Genomic DNA, 17,450 nt, shown 5'->3' on the forward strand with positions numbered 1-17,450 from the left:
GGGGGGCGGACTTCGTGGTGGTGACGTCACGGCGGGTAGCGCCTGAGGCTGTCTCCATGACAACCGAGCCCGCGGCCTTGGGGGGAATCCAGTCAGTGCGAACGCAAGGAGGGGGGTGAAGCCTCGATCATGCAGGTAGTCCCCGAGTTACGATGGTAGTCCCCGAGTTACGACGATAGTCCCCGAGTTACGACGGTCCGACTTACGATATTTCCATCTTACGATGGCGATTCGACAAAATTTGCCATCAACAACCAAACATCGTTCAAGTATGCAGACGACGGACAGAATCTTGGTGGGTACAGTACAATGATACGTTACGATACGTTCAATGCATGTATGATACGTAGCTTTAGCGATTTCATTTTAAGGTTACCACGATAAATTGCTCTGTTTTGCTAAATGATCACCATTCTTTAAGACTCCTGGGTAGGCGAGGCCATCTTCGACTTACGTTGAGGTCGTCGTAACGCATCTCCATCGTAAGTCGAGGACTACCTGTAATGTGTCTACATTGGCCTTCAAATGAGTTAGATAGTCCGGCGGTGGACTATCTGTTTGCATAATCACGTGAATATGATTAACCCGTTTCTGCGTGGATTAAATATCGGCCGTTCTATAGGATTAGGGGGGGGGGGGGTCAGGCTGTGCCTCCTCCTCCATGGGGGCCCCACCCCTACTGAGCTTCATAGCTCTTCGGATTCCACATCCTGCAGTCTGAATAAAAGATTGTGAATGTTGTGGCTTTGCTCTCCCACACAACCGGCGTGCTGTACCAGTGGCAACCCCCTTACTAGCCGGCTGTGTCGGGTGGTGGCGGGTTTAACGACACCACGTTCGTATTGTCGCGATCTCACCCCGCCAAATAAACCTCATCGATTGTGGACAGGATTCTGATTCTGTAAGTCGCAAAGTGTCGTAAAATCAGTGGGCGGAGCCCCCTGCCCCACCCCCCCCCCCACGTGCGCTGCCCATATGAACTGGGATTTTCAAGACGCCGCGCGTCCACATTTCCTACCGCGCATCGGCCGCTCCGTCCAGGCAGCGGCGGCGGCGTGGTGCGGGCCACGTGTTGAGAGTGAGCGCGGCGCTCGCTGCCTTCGTGTTTGCGAGCGCACGTTGCCGCAGCCACCACCGCTGCGACAGGGGCTGGACGCGAGGCGTCTCTTGTTTGTTTGAGGCAGCAGCAGCAACAGCAGAAGGTGAAGGCGATAGCAGACGCAGCTCGTGTCGTACTGTCACTCCACTGTCGCCATCGTCACTCGTACAGTGCTGCGCATCGCCGATGTGGTGGCACGGTCGCCGCTTAAATCGATTCGCTCTCCCGGCAGTTAAATCTTGTCAATCCATAAGTATACATGGGGGGGGGGGGGGTAACGTGGCTACTTCCACCTCTTCCAACACGTCTCGCCAGCGTGCGGGAGTGGGCCACCTCCCTCGGCGAGCTCGAGAGCTCAGGGGTGGCCCGACTCTGGAGGAACCCGAAGACACCCCGCGTGTACACGAGAATGCCGGTGCCCTGTCGCCTGTATGTTGGAAATTCCACGAAACCCGAGGCTCCCGGGGGCGCTCCCAATCTCAGCTATCACCTGTCTCCAGTGCCCCCCCACCACCACCCCTTAAACTCACTTGACCCCCCTCCCAGCACCCACTCTTTCAATCCTCCCCCTTCCCACCACCATCTCGAACCTTACCTCGCCAATTTGTCTCCCTTAATCTTCCCATCCCCCCCCTCTATCAACCCAATCATATCTCGATCGCAATGTCATCCTCCCCTCATCCCCTCCGCCCTCCCCAGTCCACCTCCATCCTCTCTCATCTCCCGTCGTCGTACCCCTCCCTCGGTCCACTCTTTAGTCTCCACTTCGCCCCTCCACCCACCACCTCCCTTGACCCCCATCATCCCCTCCCCTCCACCTCTCCATCCCTTTGCCCTTTAAACTTCATCCCCCCCCCGCCCCCCCCCCCCGCCAGGGATGAGCGCCGTGTCCCGTGTCGGCCGCGCTCTGGCCGCGACCCCGGCGCGCGCGCTCGCGACCTCCTCCTCGTCCTCGTCGTCCTCCCACTGGGACGCGAACCGCGACCCGAACCGGACCTGGAACCGGTGGTGCCGAGCGGCGAGGGAAAGTCGCCAGGATCGCGACCAGAACCGGACCAGTGCCCAGTGCCAGAGGCCGATCTGGGTCGGAAGAGGCTCTCGCGGGGATTCCAACTTCGCATCGGCGTTCAGATCCGACCGCGACGTTGATCCGGACCGGCAGCACAACCTGGACCGCAACCGGGACCTGGACGTGGCCTCCAGCGCGCGCTCCATGGAGTACGAGGCACGTGCGCGTACAGTAGACACGTGCGTTCCGTGTACAGTGCGCGCGCGAGGCGTACACGCCGCGCACGTGCGTGCTCTGTGGACAAAGCGAGTTGTGTACCGTGCGGGTTCCTCTCTTAACGGTGTGCCTCGTCGTAGCGACCACGGGGTGTTTGTCCATGGTCGTGGTGCACAAGGAGATTGATATCTCTGTGTGTGTGTGGGAGTGTGCACGTGTGGGGAGCGGTCGTGTAGTGGTTTGCGCGCTGCGCTACGAACCCGGCCACACACGAGTTCGAGTCCGGCACGCGGCCAACATCAGTGACGATTGTCTGAATCGATCCTGGGCTTCCCCGAGGTCGACTCGGCCTCAAATGAGTGCCTGGTGCGATGTGTAAACATCGCCACTCGGGAAACGAAGGCGGCTGCGCGTGGTGCTGGCCACCCACCCCGCCGCATAGGCGCTAGTCGCTGACAGTCTGTGCGTTTGCCCATTGGACTGGTCGGTGATAGTTGGCGTGCTGACTGACTGATAGCAGTAATGAGAATGATAACGGGGATAAGCACAGTCAGAGTTCATGGGGACTTTGATACCGGGCTGATGTTGACCTTTTGCAGTGGCGTCTAAAGTGAAGAAACACCACCAGCATGGATGCTTTGAGTATATCACAAGAAATGGTTATGGTCCAGGGCTTCGTGGAGTTGTAGCCCAAGTTGTATTTTTTCCCCCGCAAACTCATCCCGATCGCTAAACTATGAAAATGAAAACTAAACTTTTTAACAGGCTTTCGCCACCAATATCATCCATAATAGAGGTGTTTTGGGTTCGATCGTGTAAATATATAAATGTGTCGTTAAAATCCGCCACAAATGATGAAGCTAGTTGTAATTACTGGTGAAAAGTCGTACTCGGATTGTAAATGTTGTGGCTTGGCTCACAACATTTAGTCTTGGGATATCTTTGGCTAAACCTTTGTTGGTTACCAGAGTGTCGAGTAATTTAATTGACTCGTTGACCGGAACCCTCGTGCACAGAGAAGTCGCATCAAAACGTACGAGGATATCAGTAGGGTTAAGCCTAACATCTTTTATTATATTTACGAGATGTTCGGAGTTTTTGATGAACGAAGAGGTCCTACCGATGTAGGGCTGTATTTGTTTCGTTAGGTTTTGTGCTAATTTGTACGTGGCAGAGCCTATTGTACTATGGGTCTTAATGCGACATCAGGTTTGTGAATTTTTGGTTGCCCATGAAGTCTTGGTGTTTTTGATGCCCTTGGTTTGATCAGGTATTGCAGTTTACGTGACAACCCTTACTAGTTGGCTGTGTCGGGTGGTGGCTGGTTTTAACGACACATTTATTTATGCCATCTAACCCAAAAAACCTCTTATGAACTAAACTTTTTGCTCGAACGCCAGCGCCGTGCGACGCTTTGGGTGACCGACGAGAGCATTTTAATCGGTGAGATTTGCAGACGCACAAGTCTGTTCAGTGCAGACATCCGATGTAAAAGAGCGATGCATCATTGTGCATATTTAACCGTCTTGTCTGTGGTGCACCGGCTTAGGTTGCGCCCTAGAGCGTCTTGGAAACGAAGCACCCATTCCCCACTGTCACAAGGGCACGGCAACCCTTCGCGTTCGAGAACTGCCCACGGAAGGGACGCCGTAGAGCTACTTTCTATGTTCCACCCAGTGCAAGGCAGAATTCTCCCAACCTGCCCTCGCACAGAGACAGTAGTGTCCCATTGGTATGACGGTCACGTTGCTTTATTTCAATTCTCAGAGCTGGAATTGAACCAAATTAAATGTACAACGAGATTGAATGTGATTGGGTTTATTGTGCAGTCATTGTTGACCGGGGCTGAGACCATGAGCTCACGACACTTGAGAACCCGGTTTAACTTACAGCCCAGTTCATGTGAGCCTATGCGAGTCTGGCGGTCTCTGTGTCGGTCGTCTGGTGACCCGGCTGAGGACATCGTCGACTGAAACCCGATTCTGAACCCCGCCTCTCAGCGTTCTGACAGCTCAGCCACCTGGCCACCTCTCTTGCTGGTTGTGTTCGTGTTGCTGTGTCTGTATGTTCATATTATCGTGCGTGTCTGTTTTTGTTACTAGTTGGTTAGGATGTTGTAAAACATTTATGAGCTCAGCACAGCAATGTTGGTGTCACCTGCTGCACGGAGTTTAAAACTCCAGTCCTCGCGGCCCTCAAGAGTCCAGGATTTTGTGTTTTTGTGTTACCGGTGTCAGCTCTCAGTTGAGGAGGCTACAAAGTCTACCCCAGGTTGTCCAGATCGATTCAATGATAAAATGAAATGTACTAGCATTGTTATCACTATCTCACAGAGACCCAGTTTTTCCGCAAAGAACCGTAGACCCACGTAGAGACCCATAAACTTTCACGTAAATCCACAGACCAATCAACATGCGCAGAAGCCCATAGACTCACATAGAAGCCCACAGAATCACACAGAGACTCCTAGACTCGCACACAGACTCATAGATTCATATATAGACCCATAGATTCTGTGAGTGTAGACGGTGCATGTGGTGAGTGTAGATGATGTGTGCGTGAGTGTGGAAGGTGAGGGTGGACGGTGAGTGTGGTGAGTGTAGACCGAGCGTGTGGACAGTGAGCGTGTAGACTTTGAGCGTGTGGCGAATGCTTGAGTGTGAATGTGGTTGTGCTCAGGAGGCCATCAAGGTGCTGAACCGGCTGCAGACCAATGCCCAGGTACTGGAGCAGACGCGACGCGAGCACGGCCGCCAGGCCTCCAACCAGCTGCCCTTGGTGGAGCGCTGCCTGCAGCGCTGCCAGATCAACGTGAGCATTCGCACGCCAGTCTGCTCACTCTCGCATATGCTCACCTGCGCTCTCACCCAGCCGCTCGCTCACTCATCTACACACCTGCATGCTCCCCTACACGCTCATGCACTCGCTCTCCTACCTGCTCGCCCGCTCGCTCACCTACGCTCTCGCCCACCCGCTCACTTGCCGAGCCGCTCGCTCGCTCCAGCAGCAGCGCAGGCGTTGGTCATCCCGGCGGGGGCGGCTGTGGCCGGTGCCGGCGGGAGAGGTTTGTGGTGTCGCCCCTGACCGCCCGCCGTGTGCCGTGTGCCGCGTGCCGCGTGCAGGTGGGCGACCTCGATCGGCTCAACGTCATCCACGTGAGCGGCACTAAGGGCAAGGTGCGTCACCCGCAGCACCCTGCGTCCGTCGATTTGCCAGTCCTTTTGTCCGTCCGTCTGTGCGTCTATCCATGCGTCTTTTTATCCGTCCGTCTGTGCGTCTGTCCAACCGTCCTGCTTTCAGACGACCCGCGGGCATTCTCTTTACTATTTTAAACTTTTTTTTTATCATGTAAGGCCCACAGCTGTATAGCTCTTTTTCAGAAGCAACCTGGCCACAAAATTACAGCTCAACTTAGTATCTTTTCACGTGAAAATCTATAGCAGCCAAATACTCTTAACGCATGTTTCTAAATGTGGAGGGAAAAACCGGAGGACCCTAGAAAAATCTACGCGACCACGGGGAGAGACACGCAAACTCCAAATGTACAGGCATCAGCGTCGGGATCAAACTCACGAGCTCCTGCATATCAGACGAGGTATTTAACATCTCCCCGCCCATGCATTGGGGGGCGGCACTTACCCACCCGCTTTACCACCGAGAGTAACATCCGTCGTACTGCCGTCAAACCGATATTTAAAGGGGTGTTTTTTGTTTTGTTTTGCAGTCAGTAATCGGGCTGAGACCATCAACGCGCTACACTCGAGAAACCGGTTTAATCACGGACAGCGGCCGAAACCTGGATTTGAACCCAGCATCTCAGCGGTGCCAGCTCAGCGGTCTGACCTCTGAGCCACATCCCCCTCATCCAAAATCTTGCCCATTAATAGAATTGCCGAGGGGAAGGGGGAGGCGTTGGGGGGCGGGGGGGGCGTGGTGAGTTGCTGCATGTGGAGGAAACAATGGGTGCTGTGCTGTTCTTGGATAGAGAGCGATGGGCACGTGGTGTCGCGTGGGTGGCTGTGAGTGTGAATTAGCTCTGCGTGTCTGCATGTGTGTATCTGCATCTTAGTCTTTGTGCCTACATGCCTTGGTATGCGTGCGTGTGTTTGCGTGTGAGCGTCTGTGTTTGTGACATTCACAACAATGAGCGGAGTGGCGGGTGGCTTAAACAGAGTGATCTCGGTCAGTCAACCCATGGCACCTGGGGTTGTCCAGTGACCTCCAGCTAGCAGCGAGCCTTCCACACTTCACGCTTTAAAATGCACCTAGCCTGGTGCAAGGGCTGTGGTGACACCACAATTACTTGGTGGAAAATTATGATTGTTGTGTTTGTGTGTGCGTCTGCAGAGAGGAGCGGTAGTGTAGTGGTTGGCGACTCAAGTTCAATTCCCGATGACAACCAATAACAGTGGTGAATAATTTAACCTGTCCTGGAACTCCCCTAGGTCGACTCAGCCCTGAATGAGTACCTGGTGCAGTGTGTATTAAACATCAGCAATAAGTAGACAAAGGCGGCCAGTGCTGTTAATTATCACCCACCCCCCTGTTGTGCAGTGCTGGGCTTCGTAGGTGCTCGCTTAACGGCACTTGCCCCAACGGTCTATATGGGGGATCTTTGTCTTTATTGTTGTCTCTGCGTGCGACGTCTGCAGGGATCCACGTGTGCGTTCACGGAACGGATTCTGTACAACTTAGGATTCAAGACCGGCCTGTACACGTGAGCATCGGAGTGACGGCGGGGGGGGGGCGGGACACAACCGCTCGCCACGCTTGTGGGATTTTGAACGTCACGTTCACACGCAAGCTAGTTGCGCAAACTCTTCAAGCAAACCAGAGTTGTTAATTTGTTTCCCATAATCCAGAGCCTGCCTTTCAGGCGGCGTGACAAACGAACGGCCACGCTTGCGTTTGTCTGTGCGACGGACAGTCGCGTCCTGTGCCGTGTGGTGTGTGTTGCGTTGTCATGATGCGCCAAGATATCGTGACGTGACGTCACGAAGTCACGTCATGTGCAGTTATGTGATATGACGTAATGTGACGTGCCGTGATGTGGCGATGCGACGCGATGTCTTGATTTTATGTGCCATCACCACGATTCGCCAGACCATGGTGATGGTTCGTGCCGCGATGTGCCGCGATGTTGTGCCGCGTTTCACCTCTGCTGTGACGATTTTCACTTGCTGCAGCTCTCCACATTTGGTGCAGGTGCGGGAGCGGATCCGCATCAACGGCCAGCCAATCAGCGAGCAACTCTACACCAAGTACTTCTGGGAAATCTACAACCGCCTGAACGAGACCAAGGCACGGCCTGCACACCTCATCCTTGTGCTCCACCTCTTTATTGGATTTCACATCAAGGCTGGCTTGGTGACATTCAGAACAATTTCTTTCCACTGACACATCTGATCCGAGCCAGCGCAGGGGGTTATCCGCTGGCTATTTGTCAAGCCGAGCCAGAAATAAACCGTGACAGACACGTTGCGTCCGCACACTGGAGCGTGTGACGTGAATGGCACCGCTCAGGTTCTACAGTGGAAAAACATGTTTGTTTAGCGACGAGGCTGGTTTAGAGGGGGACGGGTTGCTTAACGGTCAGGGTGCTGAGCCGGCAGCACAGAGCCACGGTTGCAGTCCGGGTTCCACCACCTACAATTCATGTGTGTAGCGAGCTGATGGTCTCAGCTCAGTTACTCATGAGTGCACACAAAAAAATCAATCGCATTCAATTTGCTTTTGCACTAAATTCCGGCTCTGAAAATTCCGTATATCGGCTTGTCTGCCATGTTGTGAGCATTGCTCTCTGGGAAAGTGCTGCCCTCTACTATGTGGACGTGAGGTCACTTGAAGAAGGGATCTGGGATGTTGCTCTGTAATATCCGCTTCCGTGGACCGCTCCCTGACACGAAGGGGGAGAGTTCCGAATTGATTCTCCGTCTCGTGACGATGGGACGCCGATAGCGCGATTGGGATTACATCGGGGCACCAATCGAAGCGATGATGCTGGTTCGGGGAAGCCGTGCCTGGTCGTGACGGCGTGAATCATTGTTGCCGTAGGATTCTGGGAACCCCATGCCCGCATACTTCCGCTTCCTGACCATTATGGCCTTCCACGTTTTCTTGCAGGAAAAGGTAAGAAAACATTCACTTTTTAGTGTTCGGTTTGAGGTCATATCGCGCATTCGAGTGGGAAGGCAGCAGCCAGGCGGCGATCAACCGCACAGCCAGTAATTTCCCAAGCTCTGATGTCCTTATATATTGGGATGTATTCAACCAATTACCTCGTGTTGACATGTGGGAGGAAACCAGAGCACCCGGAGAAAACCCACACGTACGAGAGGGGGGGGCGCTCTATCCCATAGGGACATGTCGCTGTCGCGCCTTCTGGAAAAGCCAGGGTATCGCGAAAACGAAGCTCCTTGACGTTGAGCACGGCGGCGCACTTTGGTTCACTCCCAAAACCACGACGGGCGCTTACTCCGGCTCCTGCACCTGCTTCGAAACGACCACTGAGCGGCGAATTCCGGGCAGCTCAAAATACGGCCAAGCAGGGAGCAGTGACGCGGTGGCCTCGGCGGTAGCCACTTGTTGCAGAGGTGGCTGGTTCGATTCCAGCGGCCGCCCTGCGTAATACTGCGGTGCGCGTGAACCCTAATAATGCTATCGGCCTTCTTCTTCACGGTGGACTTTCAAGATCCCCGTGACGTTACGGCGTCGGGGTCCAAATTTGCTTAATTTTAAAAACTACCTCGCAAATTACTCCTTTGCAATCCACCCAGGTCATGACTCTCCTGGGTAAACAAGCATACGAATAACAATAACGGTAATGTATCACAAATCTCAGAAAAATATTTGAAAAGTGCAAAAAAAATGCGTCGTTCGCTGGAGCCAAGTTGATTGGCATTTCAAGTCCGATTGTTATGCAAGACTCCATAACAACTTGCCAAAACGCTCGGTAGCCGTGTTTGCACAGCGGTGATGTATTAACGTGAGAGCGTAAATCAACAATGGGAGGTAAACACGTCGGTCCTTCCCCCTCGTGTGTGCATGTGTGGGCCTCCCCTAAGTCAGCTTAGGCTCACATGAGTACCTGGTGCGGTGAGCAACCATCACCGCTTGGAAGACAACGGCGGCCGGTCGTGGTGCTGCCAACCCCCACCGCCTTGTGTACCGTGCCGGCCTTCATAGGTGCTCGCTTACAGCACTTGATCATGCGGTCTGTTAAGGCTATACGGGGGATCTTTGTCTCAGCAGCTGCAACCGTGACCATTACCTATAAACTTCACCGCTGGGAAGATAAAGGCGGCCGGGCGTGGCACCAACCATAGCAGAGTCCGTTGAGGCCGAGGGGGGATGTTGGCTCGTTCCAGGTGGACCTCGCCGTGGTGGAGGTGGGGATCGGTGGGGCCTACGACTGCACCAACATCGTCAGGTGCCACCCCCCCCCCCCCCCTTTTTCAAAAGGTTGAGAATGGTTGATCTGACCTTCGGGTTGTTTGTCAACGAGGCTGGTGCAGAGGTAGCCGGGTGACTCGGAGGTCGGAGTGCTGACCCGGCACCACTGAGGTCCTGGCTTCCAAGCCGTAATTAAACTGGGCTCTCTACTCGTAGTTGGATGGTGGTCTTGGCACAGTTGCCAGTCACTCTCCCTTACCTCTGCTTTAAATTTGGTTTTGCACTGTCAGGCAGCGCGTGCTCTGTGTGCCGTGCTCTGCGTGCCGTGCCGTGCGTAACGTGCCGTGCGTGCTGCGTGTAGGAAGCCCACGGTTTGTGGAGTCGCCTCCTTGGGCATGGACCACATGAGCATCCTGGGCAACACCATCGAAAAGATCGCCTGGCAGAAGGCTGGCATCTTCAAGGTGGAGACGCCGTGCCCGCGAGCCACCCACGGTTATTTATTTATTTATTTGCTCGCTGGACTGGGACACCCCGGTGGTCGGGTCGATGTCTCCGCGACGGAGACAGATTTTGGAAGAGGTGGTCGATTTGATTGCTGCCATTATGTGGAATGTCCGATGCAGTGTGTTTGTGTGTACGTGTGTGTGTCTGTGTGTGTGTCTGTGTGTGTGTTGTGTGTGTGTGTGTCTGTGTGTGTGTTGAGTGTGTGTGTGTGTCTGTGTGTGTGTTGAGTGGTAGGGAGCGGTAGTGTAGCGGTTAGCGCGCTGCGCTATGAACCTGGCAACCCGGGTTCGATTCCCTCTCACGGCCAACACCAGTGACATTATCTGAACCGGTCCTGGGCCTCCCCTAGGTCGACTCAGCCTCAAATGAGTACCTAGTGCAGTGTGTAAACATCGCCACTGGGGAGACAAAGGCGGTCGGGCGTGGTGCTGGCCACCCACCCCCTCGTGTTCCGTTCCGGCCTTCATAGGTGCTCGCTAACAGCACTTCCCTCAACAGTTTGTTTAGGCTATACAAGGGACCGTTTTTGTTATTGTCGTGCGTTAAAAGCAAGCACGCATGAGTAGCAGTGTGATGATGGTGGTGGTGACAGGGTGATTTTGGACGATGGTTGGTATTGTTGGTGGTAGCGGTGGTAATAGTGGCCTCGGCGCTGGTAGTGGTTAGGTGTGTGTTGAAGGCAGGCAGAGGTAGTGATCAGTGCTGAGGGCAGGCGAGTGTAATGGTGGGCATTGCAGGGCGACAGCGGGAGAAGGCTTTGTGTGTAAGGCAAGCGGATGTAATGGTGGAGGAGTGCTGTGTGTTTAAGAGAGGAAGGCAAGTAGTGGGTGAGTGTTGGAGACGGGCACGGGTTGCCGTGTCTCGCTGCGTCTGTGAAGCTCTCGTCTCTGGCACCGCCACCTCTCCCGCTTCCCCCCCCCTCTTGCAGCGCGACGTCCCGGCCTTCACCGTGGAGCAGCCTCCGTCTGCGATGGCCATCCTGCAGGAGCGCGCACGCGAGCTCGACGTGAGTTGACATCCTACAAGCGAGCGTTTGCCCGCGTTATTGTGGAGCTTTTTGGGTGAAAGTAAATATATACTACGTTCTTTCTCTCCACGTATAAATAAATGAACACGTTGGCTCTCCAGACCAGTGTTCTCGAGCAGCAGCAGCTGTGTAAGCAAACAGATTCTGTTACGCATCTGCTCACCGAATGATTTCGATTTCCCACGCTACCTGCTTCGGTTGAGACGCTGGAGACTTACGATCCACCTGCTCTCGAACGCCGGATCAATACGCTGCATGAGGCATCCGGCGTCCCTCGCGGGTTCACCGTCTGTCTCTGATAGGAGGCGGCGTGCTCCCCTTGCGCGGACCCTCTGTGTCCTCTTCACCCCTCGTCACTCTCTCCCTTCCCTCTTCTTCTCTCTCCTGTCTTAGTTCACAGCCGGGTTCTCCTGCCGATCCGCGCTGCTGCCGGTTCACAAACTCTGCGGCGGACGCCGACAGCGCGACGGAGATAAAACAACGAGACGGCAAAACGTTAACTGTGTCGTTCGCTGTGCCTCCCCCCGCCCCACCACCACGTGCGCAGTGCCCGCTGCAGGTGTGCCCCCCGCTGAGCGCCTATGCGGACGACGCCGGCCATCCCGATCTGGGCCTCGCCGGCGAGCACCAGCGACTGAACGCGACGCTGGCGCTGCAGCTGAGCCGAGCGTGGCTGCGTCGGTTTCCTGGGCCCGGACTCGGAGCGCCGCCGGCTCCGCCCACCACCCTTGACGGTCGGCGTGCGAGGGGGCGGTCGATCTCGCGGACCGTAGAATCGCCGCGCGATGTCCGACGTTTCGCTGCACACGTCGGGAGCTTCTGGAGAGGCTACTGGTGCATCCAATAGCTTCCAGCACTTGCATCGAAACTCCAGCAGGTGGAAGGAAACGTCGGACGTTGTGCCAAATGGTGCCCGGTACAACACGAAAATGCTTGGGCGAGGGGACTTTTATGTTGCCATCAATACTTCCGAAACTTTCGTTTTTGTTTCATTATTATTTTATTCCGCATCGTGCCGCTGTAAAATGTGCGAAATTCCGTGAGTCGTCGTCATCGTCGTCGTCGCGTTCTCCAAGCCGGTCGCGATCGTTCGGGCGGGGGGATTCGAGTGTCGCGACGCCGCAGTTCGCTATGGTAACCCCGAGTGGACTCGTGCGCAGACGGGAGCGAACGGGCACGCAAGGAGACGAAGACAAACGGCGACACGCACCATGACGCGCACGACTCCGCCTCCTCGCTGCCAACCGCCGACCCCTTCCCCCCGAGCCCAGCGATGCTGCAGGGTAAGTGGCAGGGTCCGGCCGAGCAGAAAGGTGCCCGAGCCGGGATTCAAACTCGGGAGCCGTTTGCCGCCCCCATAGCAGACGATGATCTGCGCCGTGCGTGATCCTGCATGCCCGCCCGCCGGCTCGATCGCACGACGATCTTTTCTTTGCATTCCAGGTTTGAAGGAGACGGAGTGGCCGGGGCGCAGCCAGATCATGCGGAGGGGGCCCGTCACCTTCTACCTGGACGGAGCGCACACCGTGCAGAGCGTCGAGGTACCCCCAAACCCACGCCGCGGCGACCCCCTTCGTGCTCCCGCCGCCCAGCGCGAGGCAATGGACTCGCGGAGATTCACGGGCAATTGTTGTCGGCGACGGTCGCCGGCCGGTGACGTGCTTGGCGTGGGACCTGGTGACGTGGTTGGCGTGGGACCTGGTGACGTGGTTGGCGTGGGACCTGGTGACGTGGTTGGCGTGGGACCTGGTGACGTGCTTGGCGTGGGACCTGGTGACGTGGTTGGCGTGGGACCTGGTGACGTGGTTGGCGTGGGACCTGGTGACGTGGTTGGCGAGGGACTTGGCGCAAATGTGAATGGATCGGAGACTCGCGACCCACGACGAGTGGCGCTTTAACCGAACGACGATAACGGCGCAAGCCGTGCGTTAGGCCATGGTGCGGGTGGGTGGGTGACGTTGGCCAACCGCATTTTTCTTCTAGAATTAACCCGAACTTGCGAGCCGTTTAGCCACTCGTAATATCTCTCCCACTTACCTGAACCAATTCATCTGGCAACTTCACCTACACCACTCTGACAGATCTCCTTTTCATTTCCTGTTTTCCCGTTTCGGTTTTTATGACGCCAGGTGCGTCGCTCAGACTTGACACCCGCCCTGTATTTACACAAATTCCTAATCGTGCCTCTGTCGTTACAGGCTTGTGTCGGTCGTGTGTGTTGTGTTACAATACAGTGTTGTGTCTTGTACGTGTGTGTTGTGTTACAGGCTCGTGCTGTGCGTGTGTGTTGTGTTACAGGCTTGTGTCAAATGGTTTCAAAAGAGTGTGCTGGAAGAAGAGGGGACGACAAGGTCTGTATTGCTTGTCTTGCTGGAAGTTAAAGTGACGAGCAGTGTTAAGCGAGTGGCCGTATTGGCCCGGGTTAGTGCTGTTGGCTGTCGGTGTGCCGTGTCCGTCCACGCCTTGCAGTCCGTCCCACGCCTTGCGTGTAACTCCTGGGTGCTGTGCAATGCCCGTGTCTGTGTGTACCGTCACGCTCTCAAAGTGCTTCAAAGCGCTATGGCCACCTCCACCACCACCCAGTGTTGCAGCAGCGATTATCTGTGAACCGGTCCTAGGCCTCCTCCCCTCGGTCGACTCAGCCTCAATTTAGTACCTGGTGCGGTGTGTAAACGTCATCACTCGGGAGACAAAGATGGCCGGGCGTGGTGCTGGCCACCCACCCCCCCCCTCGGGTGCGTGCGTGCGTGTCGCGGTGCGTGAGTGTCGCGGTGCGTGTTGCCGCAGGGACCGCGTGGTGCGAGTGTTGCTCTTCAACATGACCGGCGACAGGGACTCGGCCACCATCCTCGGTCTGCTGCAGGTGTGGCCACGATCCCTGACCTTTAACCTCCCCCCCACTCTCCCCCTTGGCCCCCACTACCCCTCCCCACTACCCCCTCCTCCCCAACACACGCAAAACAATACGCTGTGGATTTACACGGCCGGGTCTGAATGCGGGCGACCGATGCTGTACGTAACCGGTGGGCATGTTTATTTTATAGAGGCTTTGCCTCACGATGTCTCTTTCCCTGCAACCCCCCCACCCAAAACAGGCCTGCCAGTTTGATTGCGCGGTGTTCTGCCCAAACATCACCAACATCTCACCGGACAGCTCAGGTGAGCAGTTGAATAAAAAGTCGTCATTGTCAGCCGGTAACTTCTGACTGCTGGGCAACGGCCTCTCTGCCCCCACCCTCTTCCTTTCCCTCCTCTCCGTGGTTGCCGCTATCAAGTGGTGGCCTCTGAGCTCTTTGCTTGAAACCAGAATAAAACCCATTCATCGTGGATTGTAAGGGTTCTAATGAAGCTATCGTTGGTAGTGCATCTCACTAAGACGATGATAATGCTGATGAACAGTTGGTCGAAACAACAGCACAACTCGACACAAAAGTTCCGTTCATCTTGACCACGTCTTCACGAGCGTCACCGTTTGATCGGTAAAACCGCTTTACCCCTCGGCTACTCGCTGCGCGTTCGCAGATCAGGTGAACTACACGGTCACTCCGGAGAGGGTCATGGCTCAGTGCGCGGGGAACCAGACGGCATGGGACCAACTCTGCCGCACCAGCACGACGCCCTCTCGAGCCGCCGCCCTCTGGGCCCCGGACCACGGCGACACCGCCGCCGCCCCCGTCCCACGCCCGCTCTCGCTCGCGACCTCCCGCAACTCCGCCATCCCCTCGTCCGCCGTCTTCCCGTGCATCTCGGAAGCCCTGCGCTGGATCGGCTCGGAGTGGGAGCCGGAGCTTCTGCGCGTTCAAGTTCTCATCACGGGCAGCCTGCACTTGGTCGGAGGCGCGTTAAAATGTTTAGAGTCCGACCTCTCCTAAGATATCGCAAGCTCGCAGGATCGTAAGGATCGCGGAGTCGTGATCTTGGTGGTGGTGGCGTACGACCGCTTGTGACCCTTCGCCCTGGTCGGCGATTGTTGCGTCCTGGCGAGGGGCGATGTCCGGTCGTTGCCCCAACGATTTGCTGCCCCACCCCCGCGACCGCTTTGCTGAACTCTTGAGGGTCTTTGCCGTTGCCGCGCTTGGGCTTAGATTCGCGCTTCAAGGTCGCGGGTTTTTTAACGGAGAGTTCTGTGCGGCTCGAACATCGCTTTGTGGTCGTGACACGGTGGGCGATACGAGGATGTTGGTGGCTGTGCCAGGCTTGTTGTGTGAGCGATGTTGCAGTTGTAGCCAAGGGGGGAACCCTTAAGTACGTGACATTGAGGGGGGCACAGCATATGGCTTTGTCCCACTCTCTAAATATTGGGAAGGGCAGCTGCACCCTATTTTCCAACGTTACAGCTGCCAGCTGTTCTGAGCAAGAAACGCACCAACTGTGACTGTATATCCAACAGTGAACCGCTACGACTATGCCAACCTAAGTCGTGTATTTTTTGTGGTTTGTTGTAACTGAAATATGCATAAAGATTGCAGTTCACTCAACATAAGCTACAAGATGTCCCATTGTTTGAAGCTATTCACCAGATTCACACGATGTGTAAGCTATCCCCGACATCTCTGGTGTACTGAACCAGCTTCATTGCTTTGGCTTGTGTGCCAATTTTATCCCAATTGTGCCATTGTATGTCACGAGATAATCTATTCGGAACTCTCACAGAGCAGTGTAAAAATGGCCCACGGAAGTGGATATTACAAAGTTACCAATTGGATCCCTTCGAGTGGACCTCTGGTCCACGCACGGGAGGGCAGCACTTTCCCACCACCCGTCCTGTTTGTCGCGCCAGTCAAACTGATATTTTGTACGATTTTCAGAGCAAGAATTTAGCCAAAATGAGTGCAGCTCCGTGTCAAATTGTATGGGTTATTTGATACCATGAATTGATGTTGGTTCGCTGGTATGATGTGGTTAGAGACCGTGGTGTCGTGGTGTCGTGGTGTCGTGGTGTCTCATCATTAAATCGATCGACCTTCCAGAACAGGTGGAATGGGGGGACGGGGAATACAATCAAAAGTGGCCTTTTTTCTGGATGGAATTGTTGCAATAAATCACCCTTGTTATTGACTTGCTGTGCAGCGCATTAAAGGTAACGCCTCGGTATAAACTGACAATTCTTTAACCTATATTATGGACAATATTGGTCGCGAAAAAAGCCTACGTGTTAAAAATCCCTTTTCATGTCGGTTTATGCGGACCTCTTGAAAATGGCGCCCCCCCACAACCTGCCTCCCGAAGGTGGGAAACCCCCTATGAGCCACGCCTATTGTGACGTGGCTGATGACGTCATCAAGCCCAACTCATGACTTCCTGTCCAGCGGCAAACGTTCTATAGTTTGAGTAACTAAAGCCGGAAATCGGTTAAATAAATAATCGCATAACTACAGGAATTGGATAGCCCAGAACTAGATAATACTGTTCTCTAACCATGTATTGGACACTGTATTTTAACATATCGAAAATGATTCGTGCACTGTAACTGGTATTGGCTAAACATCCCCAGAGTTCCCTGAAATGTCCTCGATTGGGATCGTGCGGCAGCAGCAGCACCTGGCAGGACCCTCCTGAGACTCTGTGAGGCTCTCAATAATAAACAACAATACAATGAATTTTGATGTAAAGCTTTCGTGACTGCATGGATTCATATTCTTGGTTCTTTCGGTAAAGTCACGTAGAAGGGAAATAATACAAATATAAAACAATAAAAATTCTCACGATGTTTCGACTGCAACACAAGCAATCATCATCAGGTGTGAAATCCACAGCAAATCCACATTTTCTTGCTGTGGATTTTACACCTGATGATTGCTTGTGTTGCAGTCGAAACGTGAGAATTTTTATTGTTTTATATTAGTATTATTGTATTATTTCCCTTCTACGTGACTACCGAAAGAACCAAGAATAACAATACAATGATCAATATCACACCTGTCAACCCATATGGCTTAACCCCGTATTATTATACAGGGAAATTGGGTGTACATTCGTTTCAATAGGGGCAGACAATTTTGTCTATTTGTGTTTCTCCCGTTTGAGAGGTTTACAGGTATGAGATTTCTGCACTAAAGTTAATAATTGTATTCATAAAATGTACCTGGTTTCTTTTAGCCTCACGGTTTAAACGAGCAGAACAGGACAGCATTGATTGCATTCACTGTTATCCAGTTTAACACGCGGCAGGCTTTCGCGACCAATAGCCATAATAGAGG

General features: G+C 54.3%; 1 protein-coding gene across 4 annotated transcripts; it reads left to right on the plus strand.

Annotated features, from left to right (window-relative positions):
- The first annotated feature begins 76 nt into the window (after positions 1-76).
- On the plus strand, positions 77-16,530 carry FPGS (folylpolyglutamate synthase). 4 transcript variants are annotated; one of them, XM_078865271.1, is made up of 17 exons: positions 77-295; positions 1,975-2,324; positions 5,004-5,135; positions 5,447-5,500; positions 6,977-7,041; positions 7,511-7,625; positions 8,379-8,453; positions 9,692-9,753; positions 10,078-10,180; positions 11,152-11,229; positions 11,798-11,984; positions 12,411-12,533; positions 12,694-12,791; positions 13,549-13,601; positions 14,038-14,113; positions 14,346-14,409; positions 14,778-16,530. In XM_078865271.1, exons 2-17 carry the CDS (start codon positions 1,977-1,979, stop codon positions 15,146-15,148), a joined length of 2,004 nt encoding a protein of 667 aa, XP_078721397.1. In that variant the 5' UTR covers positions 77-295; positions 1,975-1,976; the 3' UTR covers positions 15,149-16,530. The 4 variants fall into 4 exon arrangements, with proteins under 4 accessions (XP_078721397.1, XP_078721396.1, XP_078721398.1 ...); XM_078865270.1 differs by lacking the exon at positions 77-295 and adding an exon at positions 1,010-1,202; XM_078865272.1 differs by lacking the exon at positions 77-295 and adding an exon at positions 1,010-1,202 and having other exon boundaries at positions 5,007-5,135.
- Positions 16,531-17,450: the final 920 nt, after the last annotated feature.

Source organism: Lampetra fluviatilis, chromosome 20 (assembly GCF_964198595.1).
Source record: "Lampetra fluviatilis chromosome 20, kcLamFluv1.1, whole genome shotgun sequence".
Classification (NCBI taxonomy): Eukaryota; Metazoa; Chordata; class Hyperoartia; order Petromyzontiformes; family Petromyzontidae; genus Lampetra; species Lampetra fluviatilis.

Bases quoted from the DNA above. Each gene is read 5' to 3' on its own strand.
- FPGS (XM_078865271.1), top strand. From the start codon at position 1,977: ATGAGCGCCGTGTCCCGTGTCGGCCGCGCTCTGGCCGCGACCCCGGCG. The intron at 11,230-11,797 runs GTGAGTTGACAT...CCACGTGCGCAG, and splicing joins AGCGCGCACGCGAGCTCGAC to TGCCCGCTGCAGGTGTGCCC. The intron at 12,792-13,548 runs GTACCCCCAAAC...GTTGTGTTACAG, and splicing joins ACACCGTGCAGAGCGTCGAG to GCTTGTGTCAAATGGTTTCA.